At 44.5% G+C, this 20,432-nt stretch overlaps 1 protein-coding gene across 1 annotated transcript in view; it reads left to right on the top strand.

The window, feature by feature from the left end:
- The window catches only part of LOC126248558 (set1/Ash2 histone methyltransferase complex subunit ASH2), a 186,766-nt gene that overhangs the window by 113,318 nt on the left and 53,016 nt on the right, over positions 1-20,432 (top strand). The window contains exon 8 of the mRNA XM_049949646.1: positions 19,410-19,554. Coding sequence (XP_049805603.1) covers positions 19,410-19,554 — 145 coding nt within the window. The remainder of the gene's footprint in view (positions 1-19,409; positions 19,555-20,432) is intronic.

Here is a 20,432-nt window from a genome sequence, read left to right as displayed (position 1 = left end):
GCCAACACTTTTTCTCTAAATTCAAGCTGCATCTGGTCTGCACTAATATCATTCATTTGGAAGGAGTGGAGATTGTCTCTCTGGAAGGCATCAAGTGAATTTTTATCAGCTTTTTTCGATGGGTATATTTTTCACTTATTTTTCAAGGATTTGGGGATTACAATATTCAATCTCACTATGACAACCCTGTGTTCACTAATACCTAAATCAGTTTTTTATGCTCATTATTAACTCAGGATTATTTGTTGCTAAGAGGTCAAGTGCATTTTCACACCCTTTTACTATTCGCATGGGCTCATTAAATAAGTGCTCGAAATAATTTTCAGAGAATGCGTTTAGCGCAATTTCGGAATGATATTTTATGCATACCTCCGGAACTGAACATGTATTTTCGCCAATATATCGAGGGTAAATTAAAGTCGCCACCAACTATTATCGTATGAGTCGGGTAAGTGTTTGAAATCAAACTCAAGTTTTCTTTGAAACTTTCAGCAACTGTATCATCTGAATTGGTAGGTCAGTGAAAGGATCCAATTATTATTTTATTCTGGTTGCCAACAATGACCTCTGCCAGTACTAACTCACAGGAACTATCTACTTCAATTTTGCGACATGATAAACTACTTCTAAAAGCAACAAACATGCCATCGCCAACTGTGTTGAGCCTATCCTTTCGGAACACCATTAGGTTCTTCACAAAAATTTCAGCTGAGCTTATCTCCAGCTTTAGCCAGCTTTCAGTGCTTATAACGATTTGAGCATCAGTGCTTTCCATTAGCGCTTGGATCTCTGGTACTTTACCATCACAGCTACGACAATTTACAACTGTTATACCGATAGTTCCTGTATCTATGTTCTTCCTGTGTTCGGCCTGTACCCTTTGTGGCTGAAGTCCTTGTGTTTTCCCCGAGACCCTCTAACCTAAAAAACCACCCAGTCCATGCCACACAGCCCCTGCTACCCATGTAGCCACCGCCTGCGTATAGTGGACACCTGATATATTCAGCAAAACCCGAAGCCCAACCACCCTTTGGTGCAAGTCAAGGAATCTGCAGCCTACATGGTAAAATTCAGGTAAGCTGAAATTTGTTTTTAATCACATTTAAGCAGAAATATCTTCCTACTTTCCTGTACATTTACAGCTGTATTCAGTGATATGATATTATAGTGGCCATACAGGCACTGATTGCCTGTTCTGTATTAAGTGAGGTGAAAAGTTTGGGGCCTTTGTTTACCAGGAGAAGTAAGATGTTATCACAAGTAGTTTCCTTTCTATTACAGCTGGGACGTTGAAAACGCCTCCTGATACTGTAACATGACTAAGAAATTTATGCAGTTTTCCAACTGGGCAACTGGTCAGATTTGCATCCAGCCATCCAGATTTAGATTTTCTGCAGTTTGCCTAAATCGCTCCAGGTAAATGCCGAGATGGTCACTTTGAGAGGGAATGACTGAATCCCTTCCCCATCTGTGAAACATTCAGAACGAATGATCTGTCTGACCTCGATGTTGATGGAATGTTAAACTCTACTGTTCCTTCCATCCAAGTTTTCTTCCAAATATTTTGCCACTACTGCACTGGATGCAGGGGGATATAAAAACATAACATTACCATGTTTGATCCATCTTGAATATTTCCCTTCAGGGGCCCCACAGCTCTTCTGTGAGTTCGTGTGTGGTGTACAAAGGGCCTCGAACTGTTGCAGCCACTCTTCTCTCCCAGGCTGCATTCCCTTCTCCATATCTATTCCTCCCCATCCAAGCTGCTGCTGCTCCTCCTCCTCCTCCTCCTCCTCCCCCTCCCCCTCCCCCTCCCCACCCCCCACCCCCTCCCCACCCCACCACCCCCTCCTCATCCTACTCCCCCCTTCTCCTTTCCCCCTTTATGTTTCCTTTTACGACGACATAGCTGTTCCTCAGTTCTACTATTCCTTTATGGACTTGTCTTGTGTTGACACTCTACACTCCTTGGGGTTTGACCTCCCTTTCTAAATTCTATTTACATAGTATCAGCCATTTGGGGAAGAACTCCCTCCCTAGAGTCTCTGGCACGGGTTCCTCTGCCCCCACCACCTTTATTTTTCACCATAGATAGCCCCCGCCCCCCTCCACCCCCAAACCTCACCAGGTCACCAGCACAGTAGCCAGTCCGTGTGGTGGGGCTACTATGTACCCATCTGGCTGAGCCCCCTGACAGCACAAGGATCACACTTTTCTGTTACCTGAGCTGTCACTGCCTCCTGTATGCCTAGGAGTGGTTGCTCATCATTCTGGGGCATTGGAACACCCAGCAACAATTACTGTGCCAGGTGGCCCTTGCTGGGAATGGGTGGTGCCCACAATGAGACCCTGATTGGAGTAGGTGGTATCAGGGCGAATGCTCTTCACGTCTGTCCGCTCTTCTGTTCCAATCTCTTCATATGGGGATGGTTCTGTCTCTGTTCCTACTTTTGCTTTCTCAGCCTTCCCCTTCCTGGTCACCGACTGTGAGGAAGGCCAGGTACGTCGCTTGCGATGAAAGCCTTTCCCTGTAACTTTGTTTGTTCCGGGATGTAGGGGGAGATTTGTGCCAAGTGGTGTAAAATGCATGGGCATTTATAAGTTGGAGCAAAAACCCAGGATAAATGCCTCTGGGAAAATGTCAAGAATTCTTAAATGCCTGGACATTTATGCATCTTATAAAAAATTTTAATTTAATATTTTGTATTGGCAAAGATGTTTTGCAACTCTGCTTCTTTAGTGGTTGGGTAACAAAGTTGAAAAAGCTGTTCGATAGTTATGGGAAAGTTATTAGGTGAAATAAATTGGACTGTAACCATAGCTTTTTACGTCATTAATGAGTTCAATTCTTGGGGTAGTGCATGATAGAAAATACTCAAGTTTAATAGTAATTTTTTAAGTTAAGTATAATTATATTAAGTAGCTAACCTGTAGGTACTATTTTTACTTATACTATAGTACCGCATAAAAATGAAAAAAAAAAGTTGTAATTCAGTTTCTTGATCTTCAGAAGTTCAAGAAGAGTCATGAAGTTCCGACTCTGCATCAGATTCTTTTGAATCTGATTGCTGGCAGACTATTGAGTTCCCTTCCATTTTATCTCTGCTTGGACTGTTCAGTGTGGGTTTTTCCTTGGGACTAATAGGCTCGTGTTGTGTTCCTGCTCCATTCAATTATATGAGAGGTAGGTTAGTTTTGCTGCCCTCTCTGATGTAAGTCTTTCTTTTTTTACTGTGGGTCAATCCAAAAATGCTGAAGGAATGCCCTGTAGCAGCAGATGTAACTGGTGTGCATAGAATTTTTGTGGCAACTTCTGCCACTTCACAAGTTCCTCTTAAACGTCTACACCAAAATAAAGGATTCACATGATGATTTTTATCTTCCTGGGGGGTGAGGACTCACTCCTTCCCACAAAAATGGTCAGGACTAAATTCCTAGATGGTCAGGACTAAATTCCTAGTTTGTCTCTATAACCAACCAAATTCTCTCTAGCCTGATTAACATTTAGTGCAGTGTCCTTTGCTGTGCCACAATCAAAGCTTATTGCTCTAAGTGCCTCAACGGGCTTCTGGTTTCTAATTAGTACTGCTGGATCAACATGATTAGCTGCAAGGTGGGCATTGATTCTTCATTATTAAATACTTTTTATGGTAATGTTCTTATTTTATCTTCGCAGCAGTGCGGTTATACAAAAGCAGATAAAGAAAAGACAGAATGTAAAACTATAGTCTGTCTCAAATGTCACTACATCTGATAATAAAGCAGTTTCATTCCCACTGAAAACAATTTAACACAATCAATGACATAAGGATTTTTTTTAACTGGCTTATCACTGTATAGCTGTTCAATGAGGTGTGTGTGTGTGTGTGGGGGGGGGGGGGGGGGGGGTGACAGAGAAACAGAGTGAAGAGGAGAATTGGTTATATTATAAATGATAAGCAGCTGTCAGTAACATGCGTGCTTCCTTGGTACAGCAAGTTGGAATGCTAGGGGAAAAAACACCAATGCTTCTCTCTTAGTTGTTCTTACTAATAAAAGCAATGAATGATATACGTAGAGCCGGGCGAAGTGGCCGTGCGGTTAAAGGCGCTGCAGTCTGGAACCGCAAGACCGCTACGGTCGCAGGTTCGAATCCTGCCTCGGGCATGGATGTTTGTGATGTCCTTAGGTTAGTTAGGTTTAACTAGTTCTAAGTTCTAGGGGACTAATGACGTCAGCAGTTGAGTCCCATAGTGCTCAGAGCCATTTGAACCATTTGATATACGTAGGTTTTAAGTGTAAACATTTACTATCTTTTAATGTCGTGAGTTATCGTCCCATTCCTTATTTTAATTGGTAATTTATACATTCTAGCAATAAAAACTTTGCTTTGGGCAAAGGCCAATTTTTAAATGTCCTGTCCACTGGGCATTTGCCTGGCCCACATCACTACTTCTGCCATTACCAAACCACTCCATTCTGTAGAAGATATTAATTGAAGATAGGTTTGGTTAAGTCTAATCCCTTCTCATGAGCACTTAAGAGACATCCTGGCGAGCATTACTCCCCACAAATCCTTAAATATGATCCAAGGCCATTATTTTCCACATGGACCTGGCACGGTGCGGCATTCGTTTCATCTGGTGAGTCCAAAGAGGTCCTAAGGACAATCATGTTTATACCGGCACTTTCATCTTAGCTTTTGAGGGCGATACCTTTCTCGAAAAAGTCAGCGTTATGGTTCATTATTGTGATATGTCTGTTTTTGTCACATGCTTAGGTGATGTGAGGCAACTCCTATTTGTGGCGACTAAGGCTGCCCTCTCCCTGTGAGGAGTCCACGCATCCCGCCACCCAAGTGTATGAATTGTTCCAGCCACATTCTCCTCGCTCGCCAGATTGCCCAATCTGTAAAGAGGAAAGGAAGCTTCAGGAATTCAAAACTCATGGCCACCTTCCCAACTCTTAAGTCTGACAGAAATTCAACTGTTTCCACCTGCTGTCTTTAACATCTACCTTTGTTTCTGTTGTGTCCTTTCTTCCTCCTCCACCCCCCCCCCCCCATTCCATTCCCTCCTCTCCCAGAACCACTCCTTCTCCTTGGCTGGAGAGAGGGGGGAAAAAAAAAAAAAAAAAAAAAAAAACCTCTTCCCTGGCACCTTTTGGGAGCCCTCCTGCCTGGAGAACCAGAACAAGAAGTCTGTAACATTGAGTCAGACACACAATGATGCTGTGTGTGCGCCTCAAAGCCGCTTGGTCTCTTTCAGACCCTGATACTGCTGCAACTTGCTCTCTTCCCAACCATACCTCCTCTGGCCTTCCAGAGGAGGAGGAGATGTGTAAGACTTGGGACGAGGACCACTGACTTACCAGGGGATGTTGCCCCTCCCTTTCAATCAGGGTTTGATCTTACATTCATGGCTGTCACTCTGTCCTTAGCAGTGATGCACACTGACTCAGCACAATGATTGATTCTGGCTCGTTTGATGTCCACCTGGACTCTTGCACTAGTCTCCTCCAATGGAATTACAATGTAACCCCACTTTTACGTTCTCGGAATTAACGTTTTTCCCACCATTTATGACATTTTTTTATTGCTCCTGTCAAATTTCCTAGGCCCACAATGTTCATTCGCACCTGATTTTGTGTCAACATACTTAACTCTCCCGCGACTTATGCTTGATAAAAAAATGTTCACAGAGGCAAAACTGACATAAAATGACGCTGGCATGATGTTGGCCATCAAGTAGTGTTTACAAATGTTACGTGGTTAAGTTTCTTGACCTCAGGGTGCTCTACTCAGTGGATTTGAACGGGTAAATGTGTAAAAGTTGGAACAATTCCTGCCCTATCTCCCTATCTCCTGCTGCTGCCAAGCTCTACTCGGCGTGGTGCCTAATGGGAGTAACTGCGTACTTTCGAATAAAGATATCGTAGCCAATCGCAACCATTTCCAAGCTATCTCTACTGCACATGTGCAGTTTCGTCATTGTTGTAATCATGACACCTTTGTTGAGCCATATTTTGCGTGTTTCGTTGTTTCGCCACTTGTGCTGGTTGACCTTTTCAATCACTTTGCATTGCTCAAATATTTTTGGTTTCAACAGTGCCAGTTACGTATTTTTTCATGCTGGGCAAAATGTATTTCAAGAATTTATTCTCGTTGTCAAGTGCAGTATTTACATACATATTTTTTGTCATGTTACGCAAACAAATGGTGCAAGTGTTGGTTTTCTACATAACTTAGGAGGCATGGTACCTGATAACCTGAAAAAGACTACAGTGCAAGAGATGCAGAACAATACATACGCAAACACTACACAAATTAATTTTGGAAGTATTAGCACTTGATAACGAGAAAAAATTCGTGAAATGAGTCATGCTAAGCATGGAATAAAATATGTAACTGGTGCAGTGTTTAATTCTTTAAATAAAGAATGATAGTTGCATGCTTTCCAAAAACATCGTTTATGACATGAAATTGAGTCATACTTTTACTTCCCAGACAGTTATCAGTTTCAATTGCATCAGTGATTTTTTGTTATATAATAAACTTGTCTTAGATAGTAAAAAAGTCCCTCCTATCATACATAAAATGCGAAAATGCAAGGGGGTACCCTATATGTAACCTTTACAGCTGAAAATGTTATTTGCAACATTTTACATTTTCCCGCATTTCACACCATGTTTTTTAAGGCACTTGAAAAGTGGAAAAGCAGGGTTAACTGTATAATGGTTAGTATCATCATCTTCCAGAATTACAGTCTCTTCTTTCTCTCTACTCGGTACCTTATGTAGTCTTGCAGAAATCTCATTTTGTGGATACTTGTTTGATGACACTATATGGTTTCCAAGCCTTAGGCTGGAACTGGGTTGGCCCTTTGTGAGGCTCCAGTAGTGTCTGTCTGTGAGTCTGCACAGACAATTTTAGTTCTTGGATTCCTCTTGAAACCACACTGGAAGCAGTGGCTGGTCAGAACCATTTAGACACTGTGGTAACAATATGCAATTCTTAAATATTTGTCTTCCCCCCCCAGACCAGCCTCTTGCACTTCCTGCTGTTCTAATCTTCCTTGAACAGCTCCCTCCTCCATCCCTTCTAGGGAATTTCAACACCCATAACCCTCTATGGGGAGGTACTGTGACCATTGAATGATGCACGATTGTTGAAGACCTGCTGATAGCTTGATCTCTGCCTTCTCAACACTGAAGTTCCTACACACTTTAGAATGCTACACATCACTTTCTTGGCTGCTGATCTTTCCATCTGTATCCTTCAGTTCCACCCCTCCATATAACAGTGATCATTTACTGATTCTCTTATCTTTTCTTCAGCATCACTCACATGATCACCTCTCCAGGTGAGCCTTTACTAATGTGGATGGGGATGCCTTTTCCGTGGCTGGCATTCCCATTGCTCCAGCACACATCTCCAGATTCTGTGTTGTCTGAGCCTAGTGCAGATTGACTTGCCAGTCTGTCCAATATAGCAAGACTGACACTCTCAGCAGATAATTTTATAAACCCCACTTTTCATGATAGCTGGTTGTTTGTATTTTGAATGGAGGAGACATCTACCTACTGTCTGTTGGACGTAGAAAAGCACAGAGAAACCTTTTGCCTGTATACTATTTGAAGTTCTACCTTTAAAAGGTAAACTGCACCATTTCCTTTTCGGACTGTCTGCATTGTTCACTGGGTACAGTAAGAATCTGACTTGCTTCTTCAGCTTTTTATTGAGGATTTTGTCAGTAATACAGGGTGTACATAAAGTCCGAGAACACTTTCAGTTATTTTTTGCACAAGAACTAAACATTGTACAGATGTAATACATATTGCATTTTGAAGAGAAACTCTTAAAGTCTTTTTACAAACATATGATATGCGAACCACCAGTGACTCGGCAGACATCAATAAAGTAATTGAATTCTTGACATACCCATCCTTGCTTGGCATTGTCGGCTGGCGGTCGCTTCCCGTATTCTCTCCCAGAGCTCTGCTACTTCATGTGGTAGAGGCGGTACGTACCCCATGTCTTTAATGTGTCCCCACAGAAAAAAGTCACACTGAGTGAGATCTGGTGATCAGAGAGGCCATTTCATGAAACAGCTGTCCCCTTCTGTAGCACTGCCGATCCATCGATGCAGCAGCTCCATGTTAAGGTACCCATGAACTTCATGATGAAAATGGGGTGGAGCCCCATCCTGCTGAAAGATGAACGGAGAGTCTGTTTGCATTTGAGGCATCAGCCATTGCTGCAACATGTCCAAGAAGTGCTCTCGGCAAAGTGCACTCGCACCTGAACTCACCATGTTTGTGACTAGTGCTGACTATTGGCAAATTACCAAACTACACTGTGGCGGTATACGTGGGGGGGGGAAAAAAAAAACAACCTTTCAGGGTTTCTCTTCAAAATGACATTTATTATATCTATACAATGTTTGGTTCTTGAGCAATAAAGAATTGAAATTGTTCTTGGACTTTATGTACAACCTGTATTGGAATCAAATTCATTATTTGTGCCGATTGTTTTTATTTTATTGAGGCTCAGGTCCTATTCTTGATTTGCACATAGGACTAGGATGGAGATGGCGGATCATGTTGTGCATTGCTGCATGTCTAGGAAGTTATTTATGGAACCCACCAACTCCTTACTGACCTTTATGCTAGTATGCCATTGATTTATATTTTTCATGAAGTTCTGGAATTGTCTGGTGGAACCTTTTGGCATACAGACAATATCATCGACATAACTGTACCTATACACAACACGTTTTGCTTATGGTTCACATGTACAAAAGTCAGTCTCCCGTTTGCCCATGAACATTTCTGTAAGCAAGGGGAGACACTCATTCCAGCTTCCTCTTTAACATCCTACAGCCTACAAAAATGCAGCATTACACATGATCCCCCCAGAGGGCCCACAGTTCCTTTTGTGGGTACGTGTGTGGCACACACAGCGCCCCGAGCTATTGCAGTCTCCTTCCTTTTTCCATACTGCATTACCGCCCCTGTTCCTCTGCCTCCCTGTTCTTGCTCTTTTCTCCCTGCCCCCTCCTTTCCCTCTTGGTGCACCTGGCTATCCTCCCGGCTTTGTTTTGGTATGTGCTATTGTTTAGTTTGCTGTTTCCATCTCCTTTTTTGGCATTTTTGGTCCCCTTGGGGTTCGACCTCCATTTCCAACGTTTTCCATTTGGGGATGAACTCCCAACACCCCCCCCCCCCCACCTTCATGCTAGGTCACCAGCACAGTAGCCAGTCCATGTGGTGGGTCTGTTAAGTACCCACTTGGCTGAGCCCCCTGACAACACAGGGATCACACTGCTAGTACCTGAGCTGTTACGTCTCATGTATTCCAAGGAGTCGGTGCTCATCACTTTGGGGCATCGGAACTCCCAGCAATGGCCGCTGTGCCAGACGGCCCTTGCTTTGGCTGGGTGGCACCCACAGGGCGAGCTCCTGGTCCGAGTGGGTGGTACTAGAGCAGATGCCTTCGACATGAAGTGACAAAAGCTTAATCATCCTGGCCATTCTGTAGCCATCTTTAAGAGTGATAGAAGACATGACACTCCTCCTGATCCTTCGGACTTCACCTCCCTGGCCACCCCATGGGAAGAGTGTCAAGCTTGCTGGCTTGGGTTGGAACCTTTCCCTTGGTACCTGGTTTGTATCAGAACAAATGGTGAAAGTTTTGTCACTACCAAGCCTTTGTTTTTCGTGTAGATGATTGAAGATAAGTATGGCGAAGTGTAATCCATGAGTAAAATGCGGTCCCATTCTTTTCTCATAAATACCTTTTCTGCTGCCCAATCTGAAGCCCTGTGTACTTGTGACCATCTTGGTGACATCCCAGTCTCCGTTGCACCCCACCAATCTTTGGACTCGGTACGGGGCATCATTTTCCACTGGGATCTTCTACTCCAAACTGATGAGGAGCTCCGTGCGAACCTCGAGCGGTGAGGAGTCAGATTTATCCGCAGTGTCCAGCAAGGCCCTAAAAACAATTGCACTGATACAGGCACCTTTATCCTGGCCTTCGATGGGGATACCCTCCCAGAGAAGGTAAAGGTGGTGCTGTATCAGTGTGATGTAAAACCTTATATTCCACCATTGATGAGATGCTTCAAATGCTTACAGTTTGGACACGTCTTCCTGCTGCACCAATCATCCCCTCTGCGGTGACTGTGGGCACCCCATTCACGAGGGGAGTGCCTGTGCTCCCCCGCTGATGTGCATAACTTGAAATGTGCAGCATCCTCCACGCTTGCCAGCATGCCTGGTGTATGTGAAACGACGACAGATTCAAGAGTACACTTCTACTTTTGCTTCAGTTATGTCCATTCCCCTCCTACCCCCTCCTCTTCCCAGCCCCACCCCACTCGCCCCACACCTCCCGCCTAACCCTCACTCTCCCACTCCCCCTCCCCCTCCACCTCCACATCAGTGGCCACACCCACCCCTTCGGGTGCTGCTGCCCCTCCCCCACCGGAGAAGCGCTACCCTTCTTTGGCAGCCGCTGGAACTGGAGCCTACTCCCAGGGCTTCTCTTCCTGGCACCCCCTGAAAGGTGATCTGCAGCTCCACATTGGCTGCGCGATCCGCGGCTGGTTGGCACCAAGATTGCCAGGTGTAATTCCTTGCCCAACTTTGCTGCAGTCAGCCCTTCTCTTCCTTCACAAGAGAAGCAGAAACAAGAACAAGGTCAAGGTCAAGGCCAAGGCCTCTCCGGTACCCCCTGAGGTGCCGCCACCTTCTCCTCCAGCCAATGAACCAACAGTGCCTGACCCCACCTATATGGACACTACTACTCCATCCTTACCGGTGACGGATGGCGACTCGGCGGCATGACTGGCTCCGGTCTGTTCGCTTCCCATTTGGACTCCAGCTTGAGAATCCTCCAGTGGAATTGTAATGGCTATTTGTGTCACCTCCCGGAGTTGCAGCCCCTTCTTTCCTCCTACTCTGCTGCTTGCATTGCTCTCCAGAAGAGGGGGACTGATGACCTTAGCTGTTTAGTCCCCCTTAAACATCCCAACAACCACCACCATCTCCAGAAGACCCATTTTGTCAACTGTTACTCACCCACCCTTTGTGGGTTCCATGCTTTCTGTTGAAACCGAATTGGCCCCTTGCGGGCTTCTGGTGGTGTTTGCATCTTGGTCCGCAAGGACATTGTTAGTAAATAGGTTCCGCTCCACACCTCTCAGGAAGCAATTGCTGTCAGGGTCCATCTGGCCACTCCAATCACAATCTGTAATCTCTACCTCCTGCCTGACAGGCCACCCACAATCCTTGCCCTAACCACCCTTCTTCAACTCTGTTCTCCCTTTGCTTGTAGGGGACTTTAATGCCCACAACCCTCTTTGGGGAAGTCACACGACTACTGCCCAGGGCAGGACAGTTCAGTTGAAGCTGTTCTGGCAGGGCTGTCTCCTAAACACTGGCGCTCCCACACACTTTAGTGTGGCACATGGCACTTTCTCTGCCATTGACCTCTCCATCTGCAGCCCCAGCCTTCTTCCCTCCATTCAGTGGGGTGTCCACAATTACTTATGTGACAGCGATCATTACTTGATTGTTTTGACCTACTCACTCCGTCACCCTCCCAGGTGGGCCTTCTCTGCTACCATCCCCCTGTACTACCACACAGTAGTATTGATGAGTCTACACACATTTTGACTCCCCTGTTTTTTCCACACTTGTTTCAGCCATCCCTTCTGCCTCGGCTTCACCCCATCGGAAGATGGTCCCTAGGTGGGTTCTGGAAATTGCTGTGGCCATAAGACTGCTGCTGTGCTCTTCAACACTTCAAGCGGCACCCTTCTACTCTCCTTCTGGTCTTTAAACGATTCTGCGCCTGGGCCCGTTACCTTATCAAATTTCAGAAACGGATATGCTGGGAACAGTATATGGCTGCAATAAGACTGCACACCCTGTCTTCCCAAGTTTGGGTGGAACTCAGGCGAATTTTTGGCCCTCGTCCTCCCACCAGTGTTGTAGGAATTTTGGTGCATGATGTTGTCTTTGCCCATCCAGAAACGTCGCAGAGCAGTTTGCTCAACACTTTGCCCAAGTCTCTGCATCGACTCAGTATCCACTCACGTTGCTCCTCCTGAAAGAGGACTCTGAACGACTGCCTTTGTCTTTAGTTGCTTGGAGCCTTCTGATGCCCCATTTAGTGAGTGGGAATCCACCAGTGCCCTCGCCCTTTGTCCCGACGCGGCTCCTGGACCAGATCGGATACATAACCAAATGCTCCAACACTTATCGGTGGCTGTCCACTGTTGTATACTGACCCTTTTCAACTGTCTGTGGAGTGAGGGGGTATTTCCTACCCAGGGGCAGGAAAGCATTGTTATTCCAGTGTTGAAGCTTGGGAAGCCACCCCGTTACCAAGGGAGTCGGCGGCTGTTTTGGATGCTTGAATCCCACCACCTTTTGTCATCGACACAAGGTGGTTTTCACTGTGGCCGCTCTATGGTGGATAACTTGGTCCACCTGGAGTCTGCTATCCGCTTGGCTTTTGTCCATCGGCAGTACCTCAATGCAGTCTTCTTTGACCTGTGTAAAACCTACTACAGCATGTGGCGCCACCACATCCTCACCACTCTTCACAAGTGAGGCCTTTGTGGCGCTCTGCCAGTTTTTATCTGTAACTTTCTTTCTTGTCGCTCTTTCCGGGTCCAAGTTGGTTCCTCCTACAGCACTTCCAATTGGCAAGTAAATGGGGTTCCACAGGGTTCTGTGCTAAGCGTCCCTCTCTTTTTAATCGCCATTAATGGACTGGTGGTGGCTGCTGGGCAGACAGTGTCGCCCTCTTTGACTGCTGATGATTTTTGTATCTACATCCCTTCCTCTCTCATGGGCGCTGCAGAATGCCATCTACAGGTGGGGGCAATCTACCGGATGCAGTCTTGGGCTCTCTCCAATGGCTTTCAGTTTTCCGTCGCCAAGTCATGTGTCATGCATTTCTGCTGTGGCTGTACAGTCCATCCCCATCTGGACCAGTTCCTCAATGGTCAATCCCTCAAGGTGGTGGACACCCATCGCTTCTTGGGTCTGGTCTTCGATGCCTGGTTTACATGGCTCCCTCATCTTCACCAGCTGAAGAGGACATACTTGTCACATCTCAATGTTCTTAGATGTCTGTGCAATACCAGCTGGGGTAAAGACCACTCTATTCTCCTGAGATTGCACAAAGCGCTGGTCCAGTCTCGTTTAGACTACAGGTGTCCTGTCTATGGTTCTGCGTCACCTTCAGCACTGCAGTTACTAGACCCCACCCACCATTGTGAGGTACGACTTGCGACTGGTGTTTTCCGCTCTAGCCCCGTGATTTACCTTCTCGCAGAGGCGGGGATTCCACCACTGCGAGTTTTGAGCAAACAACAGCTGATATCTTACGCGCTCTGCATTCGCTGCACCCCAAAGCACCCTAATAATGGTCTCCTTTATCCAGACTTGGAGATCAACTTCCCTCGATGGCGGCCACAATGTGGGCTTACCCTGGCTGCCCACATTCAGTCACTCTTTTCTGAGCTCCAGCACTTCCCTTTACTGCCTCTTTTCTCCGCTGACGCACATACCCCTCTGTGGTACGTCTCTCGGCCACAGCTCTGTCTTGATCTCTCCATCAATTCAGAGGATTCTGTCCCTCCGGAGGCCATTTGCCACAAATTCTACTTGGTCACCAATTCTGCTGTCTCCTCAGTTCATTCCAGGGTTCCGAAATGATTTATACTGATGGTTCCATGCTGCTTGTCACACTGGTTATGCTAACACATATGTGAGACACACTGAACTTTGTTCCTTGCCAGGTGGCTGTAGTTTTTTTACTGCAGAATTGGTAGCCATCTTGCACGCAGTGGACCATGTCCGCTTCTGCTCAGGACTGTCCTTCACTATCTGTAGTGACTCCTTGAGCAGTTTGCAAGCTGTCGGCCAGTGCTTCCCTCGCCACCCATTGGTCATAGCTATCCAGGACTCCCTTTCTCTCCTTGATCAATGTGGATGCTCTGTTTTCCTTTGGACCCCAGGCCATGTTGGGATCCCTAGCAGTGAACTTGCCGATCGACTGACTAAATTGGATACTAACGGGCCATCTCTTGCTGTCAGCATTCTGGAAATAGACCTTTGCTCGAGATTACATTGTCACATTTTGGTACTTTGGGATGCAGAATGTCACACTTCCTTTGCCACACAAGCTCAGGGCGATAAAGGATTCTACAACTATGTGGTGGTGCTCCTTATGGGTCTCTCGTAAAGCCTCTGCCATCCTTTACCAGCTCCGCATGGGCCATACTTGGCTGACTCACGGTTATCTCCTCCGTTTTGAGGACCCCCCCCCCCCCCCTCTGTCCTTGTGTATCAATGTTGACTGTGGTTCACCTCTTACTGGACTGTCCCGACTTTGCCACCCTGTGACAGACTTTCAGCTTTCCTGACTTGCTACCCCTGCCGTTAGCTGACAGTGCCTCAGCGGCTGATCTAGTTTTACGATTTCTTCGTGATTGGGGTTTTTATCACTTTATTTAAGGGCGGGACCTTCAACCTTATCGGTGGGTGGAGGGGTGTTTTAACGTCAAGTTTAACAAATATATTTCAGAACGACACAACACATATAAGTCACAGAGTAAGTTGACAAGCAAGACATGTGTACACATTAGCATTCGAATGAGCACTGAGTCCCAGTCGAGCGACCGCTGCTCGGCTGGCCGCTTAGGTGGTGCAGCTGCTGCATGGCTGGCAGACAGCGCCGCACGTAGAGGATGCGCGTAATTGCATGGCGGCGCTTTGAATGAATGATCGGCGAGTCACAACAAGGGGATGGCAGTCTGTCTTGCTCCCTTCTTCGCCCCGATTGGACTGGCTTTGACTGGGCTTGTTGGTTCACCCCTGCCCTCTGCCTTCCCCCTCCTTCCTTTATGAGGCCAGTTTTTTCTTGAGTGTCTATCTTGTCTACCTGTGCTTTGTCCTTCATGCCCCTGTCATTAGTCACATTCTTTCCCTCCTCTCTTTTTCCACCCTTCTGTCAATAGTTTGTAATTTTACGGCCATTGTAGTTCCCTCTTATAGTGTGAGGTTTTATCGGTTTTAGTTATTCCAAGGTCGGAGGGACTGATGACGGTGTAATTTGGTCCCTTCTCCAATCCAACCAACAAATCATTCCACATGATCCACTGTCTTTTTCCTATCCCATGTCCCAAGAAGACTATGACTAGGAACTCAATAAAATAAAAACTGTAGCCCTAAATAATGAACTTGATTTCAACATTGACAAAATTTTCAATAAGAAACTGAAGAAGCAAGTCAGTTCCATAGTCACTCTCCAGGAGTGTCAGTGAGTATGATCTCTCTCTGATGTCAGTAGCACTGATGAATCTTCAATCGAATCTCAAGTAATAGTCCTGTCTTGTACATTGGCTGGTACAGCAAACTAGTTTGATGTTTCTACAAGTGGTGCAGTTGGCAGATATTGAGAATCAGAAAAATCGGACAGCGATTGCAAAATACTTCAGAAAAGAGCGTACTTCAGTGAAATTTTTGATTTGAAACAGATTTCCAGTCATTAAAGTATGTGTTTTAAGAGTCAGCTTCAGGGCACAAATGTCAACCGGTTAATGACTCATGCTTTCTATAATTTTTTACAATATTCCCATCAGAATACCTGTTTCATTTCATAGCAGACGAAACAAATTGGTATTATATACACAGCAAGGCAAATACTTGTGAATTTTTGTGTTCTTGACTGTCAGGGTGGAATGATACTGGATTTAGGAACTTTATTGTTTTGTTGCTATTTGTCTTCTAATGGCTCAAGTTCAAAATTTGAAAGTAAGGGAGTGTTGGTCCATAGATATACATTTAACACTCCAGTCAGCAAAACACTGTCCCAAGACCATTTTATTATACTTTTGAAAGTGCTACCCTTCAGTGACAACTTTGCAGATACTGGAGGTCACAGTTCATTCAAAATTTGGAGTTGTATTGATGAAATTTGTATGACTTTTGCATCATGTTTAGTCCACATCAGAAGCTTTTCATTGATGAAAGACTGATTATCTTTTAAACAATTTATTCCATCCAGGCAAAGTAGATACGGACTAGACATTTGTTGTGTGTGACTGTCAGACTGAGTACATTTTGGAATTCTCTGCATATATTGTTGCTACAACAGAAATTTGGTCCCACAATTTGGAGAAAAGTGGCAACATAGTGGCAACAGTTAAAAGACCATATACAAATTAGAGACAAACTATGTTGGCAACGGCTTTCCAGCCCAGGCCTATTCCTGTAGCTTCACAACCACAAAACAACCACATGTGCCACTGTTCATAATAGGCACACCATGATAAAACTGCAGAGGTAACTGAAATGAAGAGCAGTTGAGTTTCAATTTAAAAATGATTGCTATCAGGTGGTGTGATGGAAGAAATATGAATGTGGACCGCTTGAGGCGCTGTTGACTAGGTGTCAGCGTCAGTTGATGCTAAGATGGCGACCACTCAACAGAAAGCTTTTTGTGTTATTGAGTACGGCAGAAGTGAATCGACGACAGTTGTTCAGCGTGCATTTCGAACAAATTATGGTGTTAAACCTCCTGATAGGTGGTGTATTAAACGTTAGTATAAACAGTTTACAGAGAATGGGTGTTTGTGCAAGGGGAAAAGTTCTGGACGGCCGAGAACGAGTGATGAAAATGTAGCACGCATCCAGCAAGCATTTGTTCCCTCAGCTCGAACAAGAAGCACAACAATTCATATTTCAGCAGGATGGAGCGCCACCACATTGGCACTTATCTGTCCGTAACTACCTGAACGTCAACTACCCGAGGTGATGGATCGGCCGCCAGGCAGCCCGTGACAGAGCACTTCATCACTGGCCTGCAAGAAGCCCTGATCTTACCCCCTGCGATTTTTTTCTTATGGGGGTATGTTAAGGATATGGTGTTTCGGCCACCTCTCCCAGCCACCATTGATGATTTGAAACGAGAAATAACAGCAGCTATCCAAACTGTTACTCCTGATATGCTACAGAGAGTGTGGAACGAGTTGGAGTATCGGGTTGATATTGCTCGAGTGTCTGGAGGGGGCCATATTGAACATCTCTGAACTTGTTTTTGAGTGAAAAAAAAAACCTTTTTAAATACTCTTTGTAATGATGTATAACAGAAAGTTATATTATGTTTCTTTCATTAAATACACATTTTTAAAGTTGTGGTATTCTTTTTGAATCACCCTGTATATTCAGATGCAGCAGAAGTGTGTTCCAACAAGCAGTTTATTTGTGAATGAATTATTGTGCTAGCATGCACCAAGAGCACAGATTAAGTGGAGATAGTGGATGTATGGATTCTACAATGTTTACCTCGCAAGCTACGACCAAAATATTCAGCGTGACGCAGAGATACTGGTACAGGTAATACAGCAGGCAGAAACCAGTCACAGGCGGAAAGGTCCTGTTGCAGGTAGTCAGCTTATGCCACAGTGACATCACACTCAGAAAGCCTTTGGCTAGCACATCTGTGGCAGTGAAAGGGTTAATTAATGAGGCTGGTATTCTTTCTTGTTTGCAACCAGAACATATCTGAATCATGCCTGTAGAGGCATTTCTCTCCTGTCCTATGAAGGAGATCCTTTAACTATACAGTTGATTGCAGAGGCTAAGAAATCTGTATGCATGATCGTAACAGAATCATACGAGTCTCTGGGTTGAGCCTCCCACTTGACTCCAAACCAGAGTGCTGCAGTCTGTTCTGGGAATGATGTTGCAAAATGCTAGCTCTGCTTTCACCCTGTATGTGAGGGTAGTTGTCTTCACCAAATGGCCAGCATCTTGTAGGAATCAAAAATGGGCTCCGAAAGGAGGTGGCAGGCATCATTGCTGCCAACGTAAGCCTTGATTTGCGGCTTGGTGCATCTGTTGTGCTCAGACGCTACCAGCAAAGCCTCCTTCACATCTTCGGTGTGACCTCCCAGCTAGAAGAGTGGACACTGAACTTCCTTCCCAACCTATCTCCTAATTCTGTAAAGGGATTCGACACTTTCCTAATGTTGTTCACTTATTAGGACATTTCAGGAACATTGCTCCCAGTTCCAACATACAAAGCATCCTGTTCTGGCTTAGATGCACTTTCATCAGTGGGCAGTATGTTGGATCAGTTTTTAAGGTGCAAGGGGATAGCTGCGTGACCAGTATCCTCTTTCACCTTCTGCCCAGAGGTTCACAACCCTGCCACTGTGTGTCCTTCACCAACAGGTGTGTGTCAACAGGTAAGAACAAGCAAGTCTGAAGGCGCTGTGGCATCAGAGATCCCAGACAATTTATCTCGGGTGTCCCACTATCACGGCTGCCCAAGGTAGCAACCTGTTGGCCTTGGTGAACACAGCTTACAGTTGTTTCCGGACAATGGCCAATTCCTCTTGCATCTGTACACAACAGGTGCAGTCCCTATTCACCTTTAATTTATGTTTGTCTGTACCACACTAACCCAACCAGTTGCTAGATTCTATCTAATACTGCCACTACACTGCTTCTGGTTATCAATACACTATCAAGTAAGCTCATACAACACAAATGCTCGGAAAATATGCAAATGCTTAGAAGATGTTACTTGACACTAGTCAACACAGTTAAATACACAGATAATATTCATTCCACAAAGCTTGTGAGACCAAAGACTAAATTAAAACCTGTGTATAAAGAAAAACTGCAGCTGCAGCTTACTTGTGTGCTTCATCATACAAATATCTTTGCTTGGATAAAAAAATGCAATTATCAACAACTGTATTCTTGATATCCTTTGAATGAGAGTATTTTGCTGTCAGATGTAGTTTGAATACTACAGTGCTTTACTGAGTGTAGTCCATTTGGTCTCCATGTTTTATTGGTCTTGCCCATATTGGAGGGGACATAGCTTTGCACTCTTTTGTCCTGAGAAAGGGATCAACTTATGAAATTTGTGGCCCTTTTAGAATTAGTAGTAGCATGTACCATTTTAGTTCCTTTTAAGTTGCAGAAAAAATTGAAAATAAAAATTTCGCTTTACAAATTCTTTTGCTAATTTGGAAAGAGAGAAATTCCCTCAGCAAAGATGTTGGCATTGTTACCCTGCTTTTGGGCATTCACATGACTAATTTTAGATAAAGCATTTAAATATGGTAATGGAAAAATTCTGGTGGATTGTAAATGATTTACGAAGTAATGGTGACAATTCACTGAGTAATAGAAGCATTGAGTTGTCAGTTTAGTGAGCTGAATCCAGCTCTTACTCTGTCATTTCCAGTCTCTCTATTTGCTCAAGTGTATACAAAGAAAGCTCTTAAAGTGTGCAGCAATTTCTCCACTCAAAAGAATAAGTAAAATATGTAGTTCTGTTCATTTATAGTAATGTGTATGTTGATCTGGAGGGCATGTTTGTTCTGTTACAGCTGTTACCGCAGGTATCTGGTATTACGAAGCTACTATAGAGGATATGCCAGAAGGCTCAGCAACAAGAATTGGATGGGGCCAAAATTATGCAAATCTGCAGGCACCCCTGGGATATGATAAATTTGGGTATTCATGGAGATCTAGGTAGGATATTTCTATGAACAGCTATATATACTTATTGGGGTATCTAAAAAGTTGTATCATTGCAATCTGTTTGTCAAATAACTTGTCACCATAAAATTGGTGTGTGTGTGTGTGTGTGTGTGTGTGTGTGTGTGTGTGTGTATGTATTTATTTTGGTTGCTGATATATTCAAAACTTGTTGCCACAACTCATGTAGCTTGATCATTAGGTCAAAATAAATTTGAATTTACGACAAATTATACTGTCTGAACATCCAAAATTCTCAAAATGCAAAACTACACAAGTCGTCATTATTTTGATTTGATTTTATGTAATTAACAATAATGTATTCTGGTTGAATACTGTTCTCCAGCAATGTTCCATATAACTTCTTGTGAGAGACTGGAGTCTCTGAGGCAAGTTCAAGTGCCACACTTTTTGCGATAGTGTCTGTAGTAAGGAGTTGCTGGTTTCTTGACAATTTTTACATTTTTCTTTTAGCTCCAGCCTGTCAACTACAGCTCATCAACTTCAAATGATTTGGAGATGGCTGGGGAGAAATGAAAGATCTTGTCTGAGAAATGTGTATATAAAATCATGCATGCCTTTTTTACTTAATGTTCTTGCAGCTGGGGAACACTGTTTTCTTTTTCAAAGTACCAGTAGGATCCTGCCTATCTTGTTTGCCAAGAAACTTGACTGATTACCCCGCCTAAGGTATGTTAAAGAACTGTAAAAGTGAAACTTACTGCCAGACAGAAACTTGAACTTGCGACCTTTCGCGACCTTTCCACCAGTACCTCGTCTCGTACGTTCCAGTAGAGCACATACCTGCCAAAGGAAAAGGTCCTGAATTCGAGTCTCGGTCCGCCACACAGTTTTAATCTGCCAGGAAGTTT

The sequence above is a fragment of the Schistocerca nitens genome, chromosome 3, assembly GCF_023898315.1.
Source record: "Schistocerca nitens isolate TAMUIC-IGC-003100 chromosome 3, iqSchNite1.1, whole genome shotgun sequence".
Classification (NCBI taxonomy): Eukaryota; Metazoa; Arthropoda; class Insecta; order Orthoptera; family Acrididae; genus Schistocerca; species Schistocerca nitens.
This window is presented reverse-complemented; position numbering and strand designations above follow the sequence as displayed.